Source organism: Galeopterus variegatus, unplaced genomic scaffold, assembly GCF_000696425.1.
Source record: "Galeopterus variegatus unplaced genomic scaffold, G_variegatus-3.0.2 Scaffold631, whole genome shotgun sequence".
Classification (NCBI taxonomy): domain Eukaryota; kingdom Metazoa; phylum Chordata; class Mammalia; order Dermoptera; family Cynocephalidae; genus Galeopterus; species Galeopterus variegatus.
The window spans coordinates 394,411-417,776 of record NW_007726742.1 but is presented as its reverse complement, the minus strand read 5'-3'; the positions used below and the strand labels follow the sequence as shown (position 1 = coordinate 417,776).

The 23,366-nt window shown below is 35.8% G+C and overlaps 1 protein-coding gene across 5 annotated transcripts in view; it reads right to left on the bottom strand.

Moving 5' to 3' along the window:
- GTF2I (general transcription factor IIi) overlaps positions 1–23,366 on the bottom strand; it is a 78,672-nt gene that overhangs the window by 40,438 nt on the left and 14,868 nt on the right. Inside the window, exons 8-11 of one of the 5 annotated variants that reach the window (XM_008570785.1) lie at positions 16,334–16,411; positions 12,006–12,065; positions 9,962–10,018; positions 8,039–8,101 (exon numbers count right to left, since the gene is read on the bottom strand). In XM_008570785.1, coding sequence (XP_008569007.1) covers positions 8,039–8,101; positions 9,962–10,018; positions 12,006–12,065; positions 16,334–16,411 — 258 coding nt within the window. Of the gene's footprint in view, positions 1–8,038; positions 8,102–9,956; positions 10,019–12,005; positions 12,066–16,333; positions 16,412–23,366 lie in introns of those variants that run through there. The other 4 variants (XM_008570787.1, XM_008570786.1, XM_008570788.1 and 1 more) reach the window with 4 other exon arrangements.

Genomic DNA, 23,366 nt, shown 5'->3' with positions numbered 1-23,366 from the left:
ACTGTCATTACTGGAGGAACTGTCCTAATGAGTTACCACTACCACCCGTTAAATTCTCAAAACCCAAAAGGCGTGCAGGACTTTAAAGTTGTTTTGAATATCAAAAATTCCGTATTGTCATCTTCGGCATATTTTTTTCAAGTTAACATATGCAATTTTCCTACTCTTTTGGGATGTGCTCAAGTAAATATTGCTTGTTTTCCTTTGTCTTGATTCATTTTCTTTGTAGTTTGCTTCATTTAAATTGTTATTATAGGGCTGGATGGTTAGCTCAGTTGGTTAGTGCATGATGTTGTAACAGCAAGGTCAAGGGTTTGGATCCCCATGCTGGCCAGCCGCCAAAAAAAAAAATTATTATAAATTTCCCCTTCTCCTCAAATAACTTTCAAATAGAAAGTCTGCAGCCTAGAATTATGTTCTGTTTTAAGTCATTCAAGAAAAGGTTTTAATGGAGACAGCCACCTGAAATTATACAAATACATAAGGGGGATAAAATAAAGCTTAGATGGAAAAATATTTAAGCTTATACAAAATTCAAGCATACATAAACAAGGGAGGTTGGATAACTGTATGTCACATACTTTTAACAAACTCAGAGTTTGTAGGATTAAAGAAATAGGGCTATACTGTTTATGAAACAGATAATGTTGATTCAGTCAATAGAGAACCTATGTGTAAATGAGCAATCAGATAATCAAGCACATGATATAGACTACTCAAGACATGTGTAGTAAGAGTTCCATGCTCATTTCTTTATGGATATATCTGCAACTCAACTCTGCTACAATCCTTCAATATATCTAATGCTAGAATTAAGGACATTTATTTTTATTTTTTTAATTTTTTTTTTTTTGTCCTTTTTGAGACCTGTCGCACGACGCTCAGCCAGTGAGCACACTGGTCATCCCTATATAGGATCCGAACCCGCAGCGGGAGCGCTGCTGCACTCCCAGCGCCGCACTCTCCTGAGTGCGCCACAGGCTCGGCCCAGAATTAAGGACATTTAGATCAAATAAGAAAAGTTACCACTGTCAACTTCTTCTAGTCCCTAAAAACATGTCAGGCAACACACTACTAAGATCTCTGTTTAAACATCATCTGTAAATAATTGAAATACCATTTTAAGAATTGTTTTAAAAGATATGGTATAAAGAAGAAAATAATTACTGTGTTAAAGACAGTAGCAATGATAAAAAGATCACTCAAATACAGTTAAGACATTCTTTTAGATCGGTGTAATTGTTACTCTCATTTTATAGCTAACAAAAACCGTACAGCTGAGATTAAGAGTTGGGGTATAACTCTTCCAGTAATCTACCAGGTTGCCTCCCAAAAGATAAGAAAGGCAAATTTGGCTGAATAGACGATGTGTTGCCTGGGGCAGCGCTGGGTAAATTTTATGTACTTTTCTCTTATTGAAGGGAAACCTTAAGTGAAGCTGGAAATACTGATGATTCACTCCCATCACGCTCTGTCAGAGAACACCATCAGATACTACCGCCCTGGCTTGCTGCCTTGGGGTTCTTCCTGTAATACTAACAGCAACCTGAAATTATTTGCTGTTATAATCAACTGAAGAAAATGGTACTAAGGTCACCAATATCAGATAAATTCACATTAGGACCTATTTATGTGCTTGGAAAGACAAAACTGTTTTCTGGGTGGTACTATTTCAGGAAAAAATCATCGTATTAACGACTAATGGCAGTATTAAAAATTTTGACGTAGGGCCGGCCTGGTGGCGCACTGGATAGTGCGCCACTTGGGAGCGCAGAGGCTCCCACCGAGGGTTCGGATCCCATGTGGAGACCAGTTCCCGCTCACTGGTTGAGCGCGGTGTGGGCGCAGCACCGAGGGTTGCGATCCCATTGCCGGTCCCGGTAGGGTCGCGACACCGAGGGTTGCGATCCCGTTACCGGTCAGTAAAAAAGACAAAAAAGGAAAAAAAAAATTTTTTTTGATGTATTGAATGCCACTGGACAAATTCATGTTCAAATTCAGAAAGAAATATCTGATAGAAAATTTAAAAATGGCAAATCTCTCAGTAAAATAAAACTTGAAAATTTCATCTGGGTTTATAATTACTCAATTACTATAAGAATTAAAAATGATCGGGCCGACCCGGTGGCGCACTGCTACAGTGCGCCGCTTGGGAGCGCGGCGGCGCTCCCGCCGAGGGTTTGGATCCCACATACAGACCGGCCGCTCACTGGCTGAGCGAGGTGCGGGAGCAACACCGAGGGTTGCGATCCGTTGCCGGTCACGAAAAAAAGACAAAAAGGAAAAAAAAAAAGAATTAAAAATGATCAAAAGACCCTATTAATAGATTAAGGTTCCAACCTAAGAAGAAACATTCTGGAAAACACATGAGGTATCATTTCTAAATTTGGCTTTCAATTATGAAAACATACATTAAAAAAACCCTATTTTTCAACTTCCACACAGCTTTTAGGAATCCTAGAAGTATTTCAATGCTGTTTTCCAAAGGGTAACACAAATATAATAATTTCATCTATAAATATTGCCACAGCTTTATAAATGGTTAATATTCATATCTCTTTACAAACATTAAGCAACGACTTCTAAAAGTGTTTTCCCTATAGGTTAATGTAGTCTAAATATACCTACAGATCATCATTTAAACTGATGATTACATAAAATGAAAAAAAAAAAAATACAAGTATAGCTGTAGAGTGTAATGAAAAACAGACAAAGGTCCACTGTATTAACCCAATTTTAATCTAAAGTCTTTGAAATTGAGGCCAAGGGGGAGAGGCAAAACAGTTTTCTGTAGTGTCAAGATCTCACTTCTTCAGTCAAACTAATATTAGAACACAAAGGAATTACCAGATATAATCTGACAAAAAACCAAAAAAAAAAAAAAAAAAAAAGAAAAGAAAGAAAGGGTCAAACCTGGGGAAGTGTTTTTTAATACAACAATTTAACAAAGATAGTAAAATATTAAAAATACAGGTGATATCACATTTTCTATCCAGATAAAGAAATTCAATCTATTGAATATGAACATATACAGAGATGAATTTAATTATTTGTAATAAAATACCACACCACATATTCTATTTTTAAAATAAATCATTTAGTAAATTTGTTTATTAACTAATCTTTGAGTATTTTAAGTCACATGGAACATGGAATTAAATTATCAAAACAGCTATGAACTTAATCACACCCTCAAATTTTTCTCCAATAACTCTATGCTGCAAAAACCTGTCACTGGTTTTGAGAAAGTAAGGAAAAATGTCTTGACCTAGAATCTTTTCCATGAAGGAACAAAATTACTTATTTTTCTGAATAGCATAAAACATCAAATAAAGCTCCAGAGATTACCCTAACAATTCAGCCCAGCATCGAGCATTGCTTCAATTATCATGGTGCTTCAACATTATAAACAACCATTTTTGTGTAACAAGACATACAATTCAGCACTCTTCCTATTCAAGCCCAAACTCACAATGTTTACATAATCAAAATCTTTTAAAATAAAATTTAAAATATTTTAATGCAAAAACTGATATTCAGGAATTTGCAATAGTTATGGTACCAGTACTAAAAAAAGCACCTCCCTCCTTTGAAAAAACTCAGCAACACTGTCCCTAACTCAAAATTTGTATTTAGAGAAAACCCTGTTTTCCTTTCTGTAACATAATTACAAGTATTTATATGTAAATATATACATTATATACCTATAGATAATACAGACTCCAAAGCTAAAATGGTTAATTATTGCATTCTTCCCAGTGAATGCATTAATAGAATATGTAACAATATTTTCTGGTACTCTTAGTTTCAACATAATCAAATTGGTAATGTTTTATCATACAATCGGACACCTATTCAAAGTTTAAAAAAAAAAATCACAATCAGGTACTGTATCTATTTTGAAATCAGAGCCATTAGTCACCCTACACATTTTAAATAGATAGATCTTTTTTTTTTAACCCATGGACCCAACTCAACTCCTCTGAAACTCTTACTTTTACATAAACAATTGGGTATTCACTAAGTAACAGCTTAGCAGCTAGAAAATTAAAAACACAAAGTTTTCAAATTACATAGATTCTACAAACTCTACAGTAACAACTGAAGTTTATCTGCCATGTTTGGTAATGTGAACCAATTTTATGTGGAAATAGTTTATGTATACCTTTCAAAATATATGAGAAAGAAATAAAAAATTTCAAAGACAGCTGACTTACGAAGACACAAAATTAATCAGAAAATGAATTTACTTAAAATCAATTTAATGAAAAAATTAGGTTAAGTGATGAACAGAGGGTTAGGTCACAGCAGAATGAACATATATGAAAAGACTCAGGTTTAGGAAACATGCCCTAAAAGAAAACTGCACAATAAAAAAATCTCTTTTAAGCCAAAAAATTTCCCTTTATTAGTATTCCCATACTAGCTAGATCTCTAACAATTCTGAGATAAGATTTTCTCTGCACATATCAATGATAACATACCTGACCAGCAGTCCGATTTAACCCAAAAACGTAGTCATGATGTTTGTGAAACCGAGGCACGCACAGTCATATTATTCCAAAGCATGTTTCCCACACCTGAATCACATAAATTTTAAATGTGTGCCACTGACTACATACAAATGGATCAATACAAAGGGAAGAACACACCTCAGAGCACACCACCAGCAATGGGTAAGTAACATTATCTCGTACAGATTAACACATCTGCATCAATGCCAAATTAGCCTCTTCAAAGCTCCACATAATTTCAAATGAAGATATCAAGATTAAACTAAAACACTGTGGAAAATCTGACAGACTTACTTGCTGACAAAGTTCTTTTTTTTTTTTTCTATAAAGCATTTGGAAAATGTAGAAAGATATAACAGGAGAAAATAATGTCATCCCCAAGCAAGCAGGAACATCTTGATTTATTTTTGTCCACCTTTCTTCCAAGCAGAAGTATTTTCCTGAACAAAACTAAGACCATTCTCTAGAAAACACTTTTAATTCTAAACTTGTCTTGTTCATAATAGGCAGGGATTTTTCCCCCCCCACTAGACATATTACATTAGGGATCTTTTTCTTTGTATCATTTAAGTATTTCAATGCCTGTATATTTTTCTATTATGAAGATACACCCATATTTAATTTTTTAACTATGAATATTTAAATGGCTTCTACCATTCTGCAGTGATCTATTCAGAAAGAATACACAATATACATAGCAAGCAGATGTGTAAATTAAGTCCTGATTTGACCTTCCTTATTAATAACAAGACAATTTTTACCTTTCCTAATGTATGGCTAAATATGGTTTGTATAAGAAATATATATCTCTATATATACATGTGCCATGGAAAATGGCCTTTAAAGTCGTTCTGTATAGGCCGGCCCGTGGCTCACTCGGTAGAGTGCGGTGCTGATAACACCAAGGCCACGGGTTCGGATCCTATATAGGGATGGCCGGTTTGCTCACTGGCTGAGCATGGTGCTGACAACACCAAGCCAAGGGCTGAGATCCCCTTACCGGTCATCTTCAAAAAAAAAAAAAAGTCCTTCTGTATATGTGGAGGATTGGTTCCAGGACCTCCCGTGGACACCAAAATCCATGGTTGCTCAAGTCCCTCATATAAAAAGGCATGGTACTCCAAATTATCTCTAGCGTACTTATAATACCTAATATAACATAGATGCTATGAAAATAGCTGTTATAGCATATTGTTTAAGGAATAATGACGAGAAAATTACAAGTCTGCACATGTTCAGAAAAGATGCAATTCCACTCCCTCCCCCATATTTTAGATCCATGGTGGGTGAACCCATGAATGGGCAGCCCTCAGTGGCAGAGGCCACTGAGATTACTTTACTCAGACCTGGCACTCACGGTTCTTCTGAAGCAGCCTATACAGCAAAACTCTACTATTTGATAACAACTTTGGATGTTAAATGAGGCTTTATGTCTTAGTTTAAAAAAAATGAGATTTACCACTCCCTCTAAAAAAGAGTTAAAGTTGAAAAAACTGACAGATGTTTCAGGTTTATGAGCCTGACATTTCCTTAAAGATCTAAACCCAAGTATTTATTTTCTAAACAATTTTAATACAGCCTCTATCTGCTTTAAGATGTGATAAACCAACTTGGTTATTAGCCCTATCTAAAAGCTTTATTTTTATAATTTTAATAATCACCGTTTTTCTTTTCTCCACAGAAAGGACAAAATTACGAGTGTTTATAATATTAATATGCTCTTAAATTTTTCTCATCTGATAGTTAATGAGGTATCTAAAAAGCAATTAAATTTCAATTACTTAATGCTAGACTTACAATTCAAAATTGTTTTTAGGTTAGTATAATTCTACTAGTTATAATTATACTAAGTTACACTTTTATTAATAAGAAAAACCTGTACATTAGGTTAATTGAGATTTCTTATATTAGGTGAAGGCTACCAATCAACTTACATTTTAGAAGCAATGAAGACAAACATGTTGAGTAGTCTGAAGTAGCCAAACACCATAAATAACCAAGTGACACCAGTAGGGAATAGGTTATTAAACATGAGAGAGAATGAGAGAGAGAGACCAAAACGAAGGTTATGCAGCAGTTAGAAAAAAATTAATGAAGAACACCAAGATGTGTGGTTATGGGGAGAAAAAAATCTATTGGACATGATGTTTTTAAAAAAATTTGCATTATAATACATGCTGAAAGCATCTGTGTATTTTTGCAAAAATAGATATATACACGTGTGTATATATACACAAAATTATTTCTAGAAGTATACACAATAAGCTGACATCTACCCCTGAGTACAGGGACTTGGGAGCAGAGCAAGGGTGAGGATAACTTCACACAGTGCGGCTGGCCCCGTGGCGCACTGCTACAGTGCGCCGCTTGGGAGTGCAGCGGTGCTCCCGCCGAGGGTTCGGATCCCACATACAGACCGGCCGCTCACTGGCTGAGCGAGGTATCGGTGCAACACCGAGGGTTGCGATCCCGTTGCCGGTCCCGGTCCGGTACGGGCGCGACACTGAGGGTTGCGATCCATTGCCAGTCACAAAAAAAGACAAAAAGGAAAAAAAAAAAAAACTTCACACAGTGCAATCTACTGTATTGTTTCAATATTTACCATAGGAAACTCTTACTTTGAGGGGGAAAAACTTACAGAGTGTTGTGAGACATTAATTTAAAAGGAAAAAGCCCAATAAACATTTAATAATTATGAAATATGAAAAGTGACAATAATTTTATTAGATCAACTTTCAAATAATCAGGAACAAACTGGCTCATCTATGTTCACGCTTATCTTTGAAGAAAAACCTAGGTTTGAAGCAACTTTAGCTAGAGAGATTATTTCGGAATATATTTGTAGCTATTGCTTCAAAACAGTTTTTAAAAACAAATTACACGTTAGACTCTAAGTAGTGTTTTAAGGGGGGTAACTTGCTTTAAAACTTGTTTACGGGCCGAGCCCGTGGCGCACTCGGGAGAGTGCGGCTCTGGGAGTGCAGCAGCGCTCCCGCCGTGGGTTCGGATCCTATATAGGGATGACCGGTGCACTCACAGCGCTCACTGGCTGAGCGCGGTGCGGCTGGTCTCAAAAAAAGGACAAAAAACAAAACAATACAAAAAAACTTGTTTACTAAACTATGAACATGTTCTCCTCCACTTAATGAGAAATCAAGCGTTCCAGCTCCTTAAGTCTCTTCTATCACAACCAATAGGTTAAAGAGAATCTGATTTTATGTGTATCAAGTCTGGTCATAATTTTCTTTTTTTCTTTTCAATTCCCACTGATAGGAAGCTTAGCTTGGTCCACCTGTGGGTCAATGCTAATTTTCACAGCTTAATTTTCTTGTCTCAAACTCCCAAAGCACTAGGGTGCACTGCTGGGAAGTGGGCTGCTTTGGTCACACAAACACATATATATTTCAATTCTTTTCACAAGTTTCCTTTAAAAATGAATGAAATGCATACTTAGCAATGTGAATGTGACAATACTTTTATGACCAGAAGTAAACTTTTGGAATCAAGGCTTTTAGATAACTAACCTTCAATAGTCACCTCAACTTCAGGGTCCTCACTTGTTTCTGAAGGGACATGTTGAGTAGAATCTTGAAAAAAATAAAATTCTAAAATGACATTCATCATTAAGCATTTTCCATATGTTCCAACATTATACTGATGATACTCCAAAAGCAGCCTAATATAAAATGTGACTGGCATTTTAATTCATTTAATATTTAATAAATTAAAATATCTGACCCTTTAAACTATAAATAGGGATAAAAGAAAACAAGTAGAAAAACTCTGGAAAAGTATCAGATAGTTACCTGCATTAATGGACCATATTCTTGGAGGAATGAGATAAAGTCATAATTATTTTCCTACTGTAACTAGAAAATGCTAGGATAAAAACAAACGCTTTCTTCTTTGGTTAATTTTTCTCCTCTCCTTTCACAAAAAAACACATCAATTTTTGGCAATGGAAACCTTCATTGCAAGAGAATGACTATAACAAATGCATACAGGACTATATCCTGTAACTTTGCATGCAACATATTTTTAAAAATTAAGTATTTCGTTAATATTTTTGTTACCACAAAAAGCAAATGTACACCAGAATGTTAGTGCTAGAAGCTTAGCTAGAGAGTATTTTCATTAGCTCTCTTTCATTTTGCAAAGGTTGAGAGATTAACTGATTTGCCAAAGATTATGTTCACTTGTTAGTAAAGGAATAAAGACCAAAACCCAGGTTCAATTCAAATCTGTTAACACTGCAATACGACAATAAAAATTTCCTTAGAAACAGTCTATTGAAGCCTAATATCTAATGACAGAATCGTAAACTATGAAGTAATCTGTATTATCTGATGAACATTTGTACCATACGTGTCTTGTACATAGGTCTTCTGTTGTTACGCATACCACCTATTCCAAATGAAGATTTTTGTCACAGAGGAAATACTTAATTACTTACACATGCTAAAACATAAAAAATTCACCCACACAATCTTCTATAAAAAGATCTGACAAAAAAATGAGCATATCAGTATTTCTGAGAGAAATGTATTCCTACTATAAAACCCTACTTCTATAACTGAATTTGGAAACAACAGCCTACATTCCAGGGACATTAAGATCTCCCTTCACTCAGAAAAGGTAAAAGATCAAATTAATAATTTTTGAAATAAAATAGAAAAAGCAAATACAAGGAATATAAACAGCTACAGAATAGACTCCCTTTTTATTCTAGAAAAATAAGGCACAATATGACTGGTTTATAAGAGAAATAATTATTGTAAAACAAGATTCAGTTACCTCACTAGTCATTTTCTTTGGGAAAAATCTACAAAAATTCTTGTGGAATTATTTAAACAACTCAGAAGTAAGGAAGCCATCCTGAATGATTAACAGTTCTTAACTCAAGATTCTAATAACTAAAAAGAGCTGTACCACAGTTAAATATTCAATCCTAAAATCAAAGTCGTATATGTCAGTTATGAAATCAAACTGACAAAGTAGTTCACAGGGTAGCTGTGGGTATAAATCTCTCCTCTATAAATTTTATCTAGAATATATTACCCTACTAAGAGATTGTGAGCATTAAACCATATGTTTAAAAGTGAACTATGAATGTAGTAATAATTGTAATTCTAAAATACTAAAGCTATTCTTCCTAAAAATATTTTTAATATGACACTAGAAAACCAGAAACACACACGCAGTATTTTCACATGATGAAGAGATTTACTTACCCCTTAGTTCTCACCCCCACATGCTTTATTAACCAGCACAGTAAGAAGCATATTACATCTTAGAACTTTAAAAAAAAAAACCTGTTGGTAGTCAGGCATACCAAAACCATCATATTTTTTATTTCCATATGAGGCGTTTTAAGGATGATATAATCTATACAACAGAACAAACATAAAACAAGTACAGTAAAATAGAAAACCCCTATTTTTCCTAACCTTCTGCTGGTACTTCCATTTCTGTTCCTTCATTGCCCTCTGAAGAATGATGGCTTCCTAGAAAAAAAAGAAACAACATAAAATAGACCAATAAAAGCTTATGTTGAAAGAAGAAACAAACTAGATAACAATGCACACAATTTAAGACATAATAAAAACACGAAATGATTCTTTAACTCTGTAGTAATTAACTCAGACAATGTTTTCTAATTCAGTAAAATATACTAACACTTCTATTTGGAAGCTAAAATAAGTATTTAAAAATACACATATACAGAGTAAACCTAACTAGGTTTGGGGAGTTAATATTAGTTACTGTAACTACATAATATAATTACTGATGGATGTTGGAATCTGAGAAAGAACAATTATCTTTCGAAGTACCATGCTCATCTGCCAATGACTCACTTACAAATAAGCAAATCACAGTAAATTTTTGCTTTGCTAATAGACTTAAGTGTAGATAAACAAGTACAGGGTTTGCTGTGGAATTTTCCTACTTTCCATTTTCACTATAGTGGATTGCTACAGATACTCAATCCCCATAATTTAATCAAAGTTGTACTTAAAGGAAACTCAGAAGTTAAAATTTAAGATACTACCTTTAGTCTCAAAAGCATTTTAATTCTGGTAATATAATCTGCCTGCTTCTAAAAACTGGAACATAAAGCAACGCATCAGGTTAGGCAGTCACAAGGTAAACAGGCTCATTCTACTAGAGTAGAAGTTTTATTCACAAACAGGAAAGAAATAACCTAAGACATCAGAGAGCCACTTAGATGAAATGCCCAAGCTGCTTCCACATACGCATCCTCTGTCTTAAACACCTGCGCCACTAATATGGAAAAGGGTGGAAAACACTGCCTCTGAGAATGAACAAAAACACATTACCTATCATATCAGTAAGAATAACTCACTTAGGGCAGGTGAAGAGATTCTAATCTATTTTGACACATCTATTAACTAAACTCAACTCAGAAGCTGTACTAAAGGTAAGATATGTTATAAATATGAACATTTTATTTTGATTTTTAAAGAGTATTAATTACAGTCTCAAAAACTGTCACTGAACTAAAAGTGCCATACTAACGTCAAATATCTTTGGTTTTCAATGTCTAGCTTTATCATGCCATAATTATCTTGGAATTCTCTTCTATTTACATTGTATTGTGAAAACTCACCTGAACTTAAAACTTTAGGTAAATCTATAAATCTATACCTGTGAATCATTCTTTAATTAACTTTCTAAATATGCTTTCTCAATACACACTCCTTCCCTTTCTATTTTTAACCTCAACATTTGAATTTATGAGCATTAAGTTCTTCAACTGTAAAATCAAAGAAAACAGAAATGTGAGGTCAAAGGAATGAGAGATAATGGAAAAAAGGCCAGTAGTTAAAAAGGAAAGGTTGGCTAAAGAATAAGAATAGTAAGGTGATTGTTCATGTAAACAATGAGTCTACGTGTCCTTTTTATTCCTTTAAAATCTGAAACAATTACATTTATATTATAAAGTAATGCTAAAGAAAATAAATCTTATCCACTCAAAGCCAGAACAGATAGAAGTAAAAGCCATAACTAATAGCCTATGACCATCAAATTTGGGAACAATATACAAAAATTCCAAAAATGGTAATCAACTGATAAACTTAGGGATTTACAAGTGATACATCACAATCCTTCTAAAAACTAAGTATCAACATGACCTTATCATTATTTACATTGCTAACTATTTAATAATAACCTTACTTCTGACTATTCTGATATAAGGTATAAATGTGTACTTTACCTTAAATATGAAAGTGTGTCATGTACCCATTTCGAGATTCATTACTAGATTCACAAAAGGGAAAATTGGTTTTGAAAAATTGTTGCTTGTGACGTTCATTTATGTTAAAAAAATAAAAAGGCCAATACATTTCTTTTTCCTTTTCCATTTAGAAAAGTAATAATATAGTAATAAATATTAAAACACAGTCTGTCCAATGTAAAGAAATATTAAATATGAACAGTTGTGGGAAAATGGAAGTGAAAAGGTTATACCTTGCAAAGACTTCGAAAGGGGGAGCTTTTCATCAACATCATCAGTTTCAGAAGGGCCTGCTTTGGAATACAAAGATAATACTTCAAAAGTAATCCCCAAAACATATTTTGGGTCACTGAAGTGAACAAATTTGGATGAGATACATGACATAAAAGCCTTTTTAGAAATTAAAAAAAAAGGCAAAGTGAAGAAAAAGTGACTGACAAAATGAATGGTGTCGATTTATGGTCTTGGTGAACGGGAAAAGAATACTCAGGTAAATTCACATATAAACAGTCAAAAAAAATTTTGAAAATGACTAGACATATGGATCGAATGGGAATGATGGTTTTTTAAAACAGTAAAATGTTCATAACACTAAACTGTAACTTTTACTTCATAACAATTATAAATGCAGGTTTATCTTACAGGTATATTTGTTTCTTCCTTGACAAATATTTGCCTAATCTTTCATCATACTGAAGAAAAATGCAGAACCAAATTGCTACACCTATCTGTGAATCTCTAAAAATGATCTAAACTATCAATAAGCTTGAATTGCCAGTGAAATAGAAACATGACAAACTAACAGGTTTTAATTCAGATTCCCCCTTTCTTGCAGAACCGTAAGTACTTTTAATACATTAACAAGGTTCTTTCCCATGATTAACATAAAAAGTACACTGGGTTGATTAAATCTTCCCAAAGCGCTATAGACATTTTGATAACATATTTACATGTACCGTCAAGCATTTTAATGATTTAAGTAATAAAATTAAAATGGAAAACAAAACACTGGGTTTTCAATGGTCACTTGTTAACATAAAACATGTTCTTGCACTAATATGGAACACAAACCAGTTTACTATCTGTCTCTGAATATGACTTGGAAAATATCCTAAGGTGTTTGAAAGGCTTACCCTTATAGCACAAGAAATTTCGCAAAGATGTGCCTAGCTACACATTACAAGCACAGGACGCATCATAGAAAACAACTGTATTAAAAATATAAAAATTGCTTGTATCTGGAATCTCAACTACCAGCAAAACTAATAGAGAATCCTGAATGCAAATGCCAGATCCACTGCTTCCTATTCATGTAACCCGGGGTAAAATACACAGAATTCTTGTCAAGGGAGACTTGCTATCCACAGATTTTAAAAATAAAACACTAGCTAAGGCTAGTAATTGACTTCTAAGTAATGCTTCAGCTACTTTTCACAAGTTTAGCCATGTGACATTCTCAATATTTTTAATAAGGTCCTCCTTCAATCAACTATGAGCACATTTCTTAGGATTCCTATTGTAAAGGTTTTCTATTTTATTCATTTTTTTTTAAAGATGACTGGTAATGGGATCTTAACCCTTGACTTGCTGTTGTCAGCACCACGCACACCCAGTGAGCTAACCGGCCATCCCTATATGGGATCCAAACCCTTGGCCTTGGTGTTATCAGCACCACACTCTCCCGAGTGAGCCACAGGCAGGCCCAAAGGTTTTCTATTTTAAATAACCTTTTAATTACTGATTTCTAATTACATTAATTACACTATGGTCAGGGAAGTTATTAAGGCTACCTGTGAACAAGTGTATAGTCAATCTTTGTAAATGATTCAAGCTTTGTAAATAAACATTTGCTGGATACAGAGTTCCCTATATACAGCTTACATTTCCTAGCTATAGCTTAAATTGATCTAAAGATTCAGCACGACACCCATCAAAATCCCCACAGGCTTTTTGGAACAAAACAAGCTGATATTTAAAAATTTATGAGAGGGCCGGCCCGGTGGCGCACTGCTACAGTGCGCCGCTTGAGAGCGCGGCGGCGCTCCCGCCGAGGGTTCGGATCCCATATACAGACCGGTTCCCGCTCACTGGCTGAGCGAGGTGCGGGCGCAGCACCAAGGTTTGCGATCCCGTTGCCGGTCCCAGTCCGGTACGGGCGCAACACTGAGGGTTGCGATCCGTTGCCAGACACGAAAAAAGACAAAAAGGAAAAAAAAAAAAATTTATGAGAAAAAAGTAAAGGTGCTAGACTAGATAAAATAATTCTGAAAAAGAAGAACAAAGTTGGAGAACACTCATAATCTGATTCCAAGAATTACTATAAACCTACAGTATTCCAAACAGTGTAACACTTGCAAAAGGACAGACATACATATCAGTGAGACAGAATATACACCATAAATTGACAGAGATGCAAAGGTAAAAGAAGAGTCCTTTCAACAAATGGTGCTAGAAAAACTGAACTCAGTATCTTGTGCACTATACAAAAATTAGCTCAAAATTGATCACACACCTAAATGTAAAACTATAAAATTTTTATGAAACACAAAGTCTCTGTGATTTTGAATTAGGCAAACATTTTTCAGATACGACACTTAACACAATCCACAAAAGGGGAAAAAGAATCAATAAATTGGACTTCGTCAAATTAAACTACTTTCAAATCACACCACAAAGGACTTTTATTCAGAATATATAAAGAATTGTCCAAAATCAATTATTATAAGAAAAACATTCACACTGCTAGAATATACCCTTCATCCTGGTCCCAACTTTCTCAACTGCACTTAAGATATTATCATTTCAGGCCACCTTTCCCCTCTACAGACATCTGATTTCCAACTCTTATCTACTCAGGCATCACCTTCAATCACTCTCTCTCCCACTCTGAGAAGAGGGGAAAAAAGCTTCTATAATCATGGCTGATAACAACAGTGAAGCTAATGAAGACAATACCAAAGACAGAGACTTTTTATTTAAATAATTAAACATAATCTATTTTTTAAAAAATATTTTATTAAACAGTATTTACTAACTTTATGCACATATACTAGTAACGTACCAACAACTGCAATAAAGGCTAAATATTTTCTAACATTTTAACTTTTTAATTAAAAATCCTCAGAACTATTTCAACTTTTTGCCATGTAATTCCTAATGTCACAAGCAGTAAACTATTCAAAACTGTCAGAAACTGAAATTCACTATGACATGGTCTAATAGATGTACCCAGATATTCAAATAATTACTAACCAGAATAAAATTGTTCAAAACACTTAAAATGCTCCAGAACTGATAAGGCTTATCTTTTTGAAGAAAATAAAACTGATTAATTAGGCAAATGCGAAATCAAAATGAGAAATCCTAACACACTCACTAAAGTGGCTAAAATTAATAAGACTGACCATATAAGTGCTGACAAGGCTGTGGGGCAACTAGAACTGTTCTACACTGCTGATGGAAACGTAAAATAGTACAAGCACAAGTAAATACCTACCATATCGCCAGCTATTCCATTTCTAGTTACCTACTCAAGAGAAATGAGTGCATACGTCCACACAAAAACTTGTACACAAATGTTCACAGTAGCTTATTTATAGCCCCTAACTAGGAATAACCTAAATGACTGTCACCATACAAATGGATGAACAAACTCTGGTATAGACATACCTCAAACAACACACAACAATAAAATGGAATCAACTACTGATACATGCAACACTATGCATGAATTTCAAAACAATTATATGGAATGGAAGAAACACACTGCTCCCACAGCCCAGAAAAACAGTACATTCTTTATGATTTCATTTATATAAATTTCTAGAAAATGCAAAGTAATCTAAAATGATAAAAACAGATCAGTGCTTGCCTGAGGGCAATGAATTACAAATCACAAAAATTACACAAGGAAACTCTTGGAGATAATGTATATTTCATTACCTTGGTTGCACTGAAGATGGTTCTATAGGTATGTACATGACAAAACTAACCAGATTTTACACTTTAATTGCTTAATGTACTACAAGTATGCACTGATAAAAAAATAAGCTGACTATAAAATATAGAAAACATTCTTCTAAGGTAGAACCCATCAGTGTATAAAAGTACACTGCATTGTGAAATTACAATCTTTAATTCCTTCTTAAGAATCAAGCAAAAAGATAATCGAACAAAATGATAAATAATAGCTTAAATTGGTCACTGTCTTACATTTTATAGCTTTTTAAGATAATGATAATGCTTGGGGAACAGTTATTTCTGTGACACAAATATAGCTATTAAAGTTCAGAAGCCATCTCATGCTTTGCAAATAACAGTAGAAACTGGAATGAATTCTATAAGAACATCAATGGCTGTTTCACATTTTCCCCACAGATTATTTTAGTTTATTTTATTGCCCCACTTTTTAAATACTTCATTCCAGTGATAAATTACAAGTATATATGCCAATCAAGAACTAATCAATAAAACAGTTATTTAAGAAATTCAGGTAAGTGATAAATCATAATTTTAACCACCAATAATTTGGGGAAAGAAAAATTGTATTAAATAGTATTACCTTGAATATTATATTGATAGTAATCAGGATCTTCTGATTCTTCCTTTACTGTCACAGCTGCCATTTCCAGGGAAATGCCTGTAAGAGCAAATTAAATTATATAATTACATGTCAGTGCTTTCGCTTATATTGTGTAGGGAAATCCCCTCTGCCCTCCCAATAATGCAGAGTAATGCATATGTATTTTAAAGACTTCAAAAAGACAAAAGTTTGCTAAGTAGCAGGGGGGCAAAAATCACCTATAACCCCAACCAAACCAAAGTTCTAATCGCTATCAGTATTCTGGGATTATTTGCTAATTTGTTTTCCCTGACAAGTTCTTATCTTTGGAATTGAAGAAAATTAGTCACACTTCATTTTCACTTACTGTTAAAAATACAAACCACTGAAAATCACTTTTTTTCTTTTTTGGGGGGTGGCTGGCCAGTATAGTGATCTGAACCTTTGGCCTTGGTGTTAACAAGGTTTGCTCTAACCAACTAACCAGACAGCCGAAAATTGTTTATAAACATCAATTTTAATGACTCAATACTTCAGAGTAGAGATGGCATAATTTTTTAACCATTTCCATATGAAATATACTACCTTTTTTCTCCTAATTAAGCCCTTTTATGAACAAGGGTGCAAAGCACGCCTTTTTGCATAAAGCTGTGCCCACGATTAGGAAAATTTGAAGTGGACCTTTGTGGCCAGAAACAAGAGAGTGCATATTGTATAGTTCCACGTATATGACGGTCAAAAATAGGCGAAAGAAATCCATGTTATTAAAAATCAAGTAAGTGGCTGACTTTGGGAGAGTAGTAATCAGAGAGAGGCAGAAGTGGGCCTTCATGAAGTGTTGTTAACGTTCTGTGTCTTGATGTGGGTGTTAGGATACAGGTGTCTATACTTTTTATTTATTGAGCTATATACTTACATTTTGCATACTTTATACTTCAATAAAAAGTTTTAACAAAGGAAAAAAAAAGATCCATAGAGTCTTCAAAAACAACCCTTCCTGGGCAGCCTGACTGTGTTAAACAACAGGGGCTTTCTGAAACAATATGTCATTTTCATTACATGAGACTTCTGGTTTCCCATTCTACATGTAAGGAGCTTGAAAGTCACTGCTCTGCATTAGCAAGAAATAAAGAGCTGAACAGACTAAAGTACCAACAAGTCTTCCTGGATCTGAAAAAGGGGCATGGACACGGGGCAAGGCGCTGCCTCCAAGACTGGAGAGACAGACAGGTGAGTAGAGAGAGTCATGGCTTACTACTAGGAGCAGAGTTTCAAGAGTGGAACCAGTTCTGGGGTAGGAAAACCTGAACTGTAATTGATGAGTTACTGGAAGTGGGTATGGAGAATTCTGAGAGTTAAAAACTCCAGATGGACCCAGTCGTAGGGAGCCTCCACACTTTTGTGAGCTTTACCTCTGGAGCTCTACCAGGCTCTCACCATAAATAATGGAGAAAAGTCCCCTCATGCTTCCAGAAGAGGGAGGAAGAAAGGAACCATTTTCAAACAGGCCTGAGCACTCTATTCTTGTTCACAAGGCCTATAGAAACTACTGACCAGAACATAACTGACCTGGGGAGAGGGAAGTACCCAAATCTAGCCAGCTCTCGCCTTCTACCTAGAATAAGGGAAATACCCTAGGATTTCCTGTCCCACGGGAGCGGAGCACTCTGAAAAACACTTCTGGAGTTCATAATCTAGAAGCACGGGCTCACTAATTTCACCACATGATTGCAGGTCCTAATCTCTCTCTTCCCCCATATCCTTAGATCACTCTCAGAAAAGTTTAAAAAATGAATAATGAATGGGTATACATACACATTTCAGTATAAGATATTCAACCACTATCTAGTGAGTTGGTGCTACCTGACTTGAGAAGCTTTGTAAAGAATATTTTCAACTAAAAAGCTCAAAAAGAGAATTAGCTTGACATACAAAAGGACATTTATCCCTGAAGCAACAAGCAAAGAAGGGAGTTACTCTACGGCCCACAACTACCAAGGGAAAATTGTTTTGTTGCTACACAACGGTGGCAGAAAATATTACATCTAGAACCCATGGGACTCTGTGGGTTGCCTCTTAGTACTTCCATGTCTGTCGGTAAAAGTTAACGGAAAGTTAAAGCAAACAAAATAAGCAGATCTGCTTGGGATTCACACACATCAGGAATGAAGGTTTGTGTCACCCCAACCAGATAAAGAACCTTACCCAGCTAAGTTCCTAGTTGAAAACAAAGGAAACACAATATTAAAGGTAATGAACTAAAGAAGTTATAAGTTTTTGTGACAAGTTACAGAAATGTGGACTGTAGCAGCTCTGCATATTTTCTTCCTTGCTTGTTATGAGTACGTGGTTGTGTAAATATTATGTATTTGTATATATTAACTTTTCTCTCTTTCCCTGTGCATTATTATTTTGTTGGAGGTTTCCTTTATGTTTAGCCTATAAGATAATATTCAAACAATTTAGAATTTGAGAAGTATTTAATATAGCTCACAACTAGATAGCAAATCAAACTTCCAGAGATGGATATAATGACTGTTGAAGCACTGTCTCCTCATTTTGAGAGGGTAAAAATGTAAAAAATAAAATAAAAATCTCCTAAAAATTTGCAGGATAAATTAAGAAAATAAACATACAAAGTGTAAAGGAGAAAAAAGAAACCTACATGACGGTGATGTGCACATAAAGACGGTTAAAAGAATTCAATAAAATAATGTTTTTCTCAATTCAGCATGTTTATTTCTTTATGCAAACTAAATATTCAGGAGACGAATATATGAATAAAGGGGAAAAACAGTTTGCAAGTAATGATTTTGGTGCAATCAACTAAAAGCAAAACAGAAAATTGAGATTTCCCGTGGAATGAAAAAAAAGGAAAATAGAAAAACCTTTAGGGCCGGCCCAGTGGCACACTGCTACAGTGTGCTGCTTGGGGAGTGTGGCGGCGCTCCCGCCGAGGGTTCGGATCCCACATACAGACCGGCGGCTCACTGGCTGAGCAAGGTGCGGGCGCAACACCGAGGGTTGGGATCCTGTTGCTGGTCCGGGTCCGGTACGGGCGCGACACTGAGGGTTGCGATCCGTTGCCGGACACGAAAAAAGACAAAACCGGCGGCTCACTGGCTGAGCGAGGTGCGGGCGCAACACCGAGGGTTGCGATCCGTTGCCGGTCACGAAAAAAGACAAAACCGGCGGCTCACTGGCTGAGCGAGGTGCGGGCGCAACACCGAGGGTTGCGATCCGTTGCCGGTCACGAAAAAAGACAAAACCGGCGGCTCACTGGCTGAGCGAGGTGCGGGCGCAACACCGAGGGTTGCGATCCGTTGCCGGTCACGAAAAAAGACAAAAAGGAAAAAATAAAATAAAATAAAATAAAAAATAAAACAAAGAAATATTACAAAAGACTCAAATACCTTTTCCCAAAAAGAACAATTCAACACACCCAACACCCCCATCACCACCACCACCACACACACACACACACACACACACCTAACTTTCATGCAGAGTGCACGCGCGCATACACACACACACACACACACACACACACACACAGAGTTAATACAGCCCTTCCCCTTTCACCAACAATTCATTCCAAATGCCATTAGATGGGGCCAAGCAAGGTAGGCAGCTGCACAGGGAGCGTGGCAGAATGAGGAGAATATCTGAGAGGCAGAGGAAACTTAGCAGGGAGTTTAAGAGACAGATAGACGAGGGGTAGGCAGGATTGGTGACAGCTCAACAAGGAGTGTAAAGTGTGAGCAAGGTAAGGAGGGTGAGCAGCAGGAAGCACAGTGGTGGCAATGGGACGTGGGTTAAACACAAAGGAAATGATGAAATAAATAAACATACTGGGAATATTTGGGTGCCACAAATCTATGACAGAAGGGAATCGTAAATTCAGAAAAGGAAAAAAAACACACCATATGTATTAATAGTAGAACTGATGATAACATAAAATTGTGGCCTTCAATATATACAAGTACATAAATAAACACAGATGCAAACGTATGCGTGTATACATGAGAGTATTTTATTTTCCTTATCTTGACGATTTGTGCTGTGGTTATGCAGGACAATACTCCTGTCTATAAGAATCACACAGAGAAGTAGAGAGAAAGGGCATCATATTGGCAACTTACTATCAAATGGTAGAGAAAAAAGTTCCTCGCACTGTAGGTACATGTAGGCTTTCTGTTAGCTTGTAATTATTTCAAAATGTGATATACTTAAAAATAAAAATTTAACATAATTACAATATTATTCATCTCTTTCAGGTCTAGCTTTTCTCTTGTAGTCTATCTTATAGACTCCCAAGAGTATATACAGATCACACCGTGTCTACGGGCAACACAGAATTACACTAATGGAGCTGTATGTTAATTATCATTTTTGCAAGAGAGCAATGGGTCAAAGAACATGTGCATCTTAAAATGATATTATCAAAGTACCATCCATAAGATATCAACAATTTATATGCACATAGAGAATGTTCTAAGGGCTGACCGGTTAGCTCAGTTGGTTAGAGTGCAGCTTTTTTTTTTTTTCCTTTTTGTCTTTTTCCGTGTCCGGCAACGGATCGCAACCCTCAGTGTCGCCCCCGTACCGGAACGGGACCGGCAACGGGATCACAACCCTCGGTGTTGCTCCCGCGCCTCACTCAGCCAGTGAGCGGGAACCGGTCTGTACGTGGGATCCGAACCCTCGGCGGGAGCACCGCCGGGCTTCCCAAGCGGCGCACTATAGCAGTGCGCCACCGGGCCGGCCCGAGTGCAGCTTTATAACACCAAGGTCATGGGTTCGGATCTCAGTACTGGCCAGCTACCCCCCGCCCCCCGAAAAAAAGTTTTAATCTGCCTGTTTCTCCATACCCTTTGTTGACACTGGACAGCAGCAAATGTTTGATGTTTGCCAATCTGCTAGGTGTAAAACTTTACCATTCTTGGATTGTTATCTCTATTTCTTTAACTAAACTGAGCATTTTCTGTTGTTTCTTGAATCTTTGGTCATTTATTTTTTGGATTAGCTCTTTGTACGTCAAATAAAACAACCTTTTGTCATCTGCATTACCAATAGACATTCCCTGTCTCTTATATGTCCTCTGAGACATTCTGACTGATTTTGCCATAAAAAAATTTTTGGATTTTTACTTAGCTGAATTTATTGCTTAGAAAGCATTCCATAGAACTGTAAAATTTTGTTCAAGTGCTTTTAATCTAAAGTTTTATCATATCCGAAATTTTTTTTGTAACACAAAGTATGTTACTTGAAATAATGTCAGATTATAGATGTTTGGTTTTTACTAGTATTCTAGTTGATTCTGTTTGGTTTTCTTTATACATAATTGTATGACCTGCGAAAGAAGATGGTGCACTCCATTTTCTAATTATTTACACCTCACATTTGAACTGGCTTATACATCAAGACCACTGGTAAGTAACTGCTAAAAACGTGCATCTTTATCTTACAAGGAGTGCTTCTAGTAATTCACTATTAAACATAACAATGGGTTGGCATTTAATATATTCCAACCAATCATTTTAAGGATTTCTGCTGCCTTTTCATCATCTCCACAGATGATGTATCATTTCTCATTAGTTCAATAACAAGAAAGTGAATTAACAGGTTTCCTAATAAAATCATCCTTGTGTTTCTATATGAATCCTAAATCTGAAATTCACTACATAATTTTTTAACTAACCTGAAAGCACAGTGGCAGGCTCCACGAGAATCAGGTATAACATAACTGACAATTTTGCAAGAGGTCAAACCCAGGGAGTTCACTATTTCACAATGATGTGAAACTGTTTTATACAACTAAAATGTTTGGACCCCACCTATTGCCTAAGGGCAGATTATACAGTTTATATATTCCCTTAAAAAGTAAACACTGTAAATATTCATTTTTTCCTTTCCAATCACCAAGGGTAATTACAAACTACATTACTTGTAATAATACAATGGCCTTTAAAAATTACATAATTATTTTAAAAAGATGAAGTTGCCTTTGTTCTGACTCTTAACATTGACCTGCAGTAACAAAAAATGATTGTGATAAAACTGTAATCAAGTCAGGAAAGCTGTATGTTCTTAAAGAAGCATAAACGCTTTTGCCCTAAAAATGGAACGTGGCCAGAAAAAAAATACTAAGTAAACTGTCCAAGAACATTCTGAAATCTGAAAGACCTTGAACAATAAAAATCAATTTAATTACGTGGTAAAAGTGGGAAAAGGGAAGAAGTATTGGGAGTAAGTAGTAAATAACTATATCCTTATTTTCCACATCATAATAGATAAATACAACCAAATATTAAACCTACATGAAAAGCAGTGTGGCAGTGGCATAAGCATACAGTTCAATGGAACAGAACTGAGTGCTAAAGTAAACCCAGTCAACTGATTTTTGAGACTGGTGCTACAACAATTCAATGAAGACAGTCTTCTTAACAAATCAAGCTGGGACATCCACATGCAAAATGATAAATTTACAACCTCTCTTAACAACATGCACAAAAACAGACTCACAATGGATCGTATACCTAGACATAAGAGCTAAGACTATAAAACTTCAAGAAGGAAATCTAAGCATAAATCTTTGTGACTCTAGGTTGGGCAAAGATTTTCTAGATCCAACACCTAAAGTATAGGAAATAAAAGAAAAACATAAAAATTTAAATTTCACCAAAATTAAAAACTTTTGAGCTTCAAGGAACACCGTCAAGAAAATGAAGACTAGTCTCAGACTAAAAAAAAACTTGCAAAATCTTATTTTTCTGATAAAGACTTGAATCCAGAACATATAAAGAACTCTTCTTACAACTCGAGAAAAAAAGAAAACAAACCCCATGGGCCGGCCCGGTGGCGCACTGGATAGTGCGCTGCTTGGGAAGCGCGGCGGCGCTCCGTCCGAGGGTTCGGATCCCACATTAAGACCGGCTCCCGCTCACTGGCTGAGCGAGGCGCAGGAGCAACACCGAGGCTTGCGATCCCGTTGCCGGTCCCCGGCCCGGCACGGGGGCGCAGCGGGGGGGCG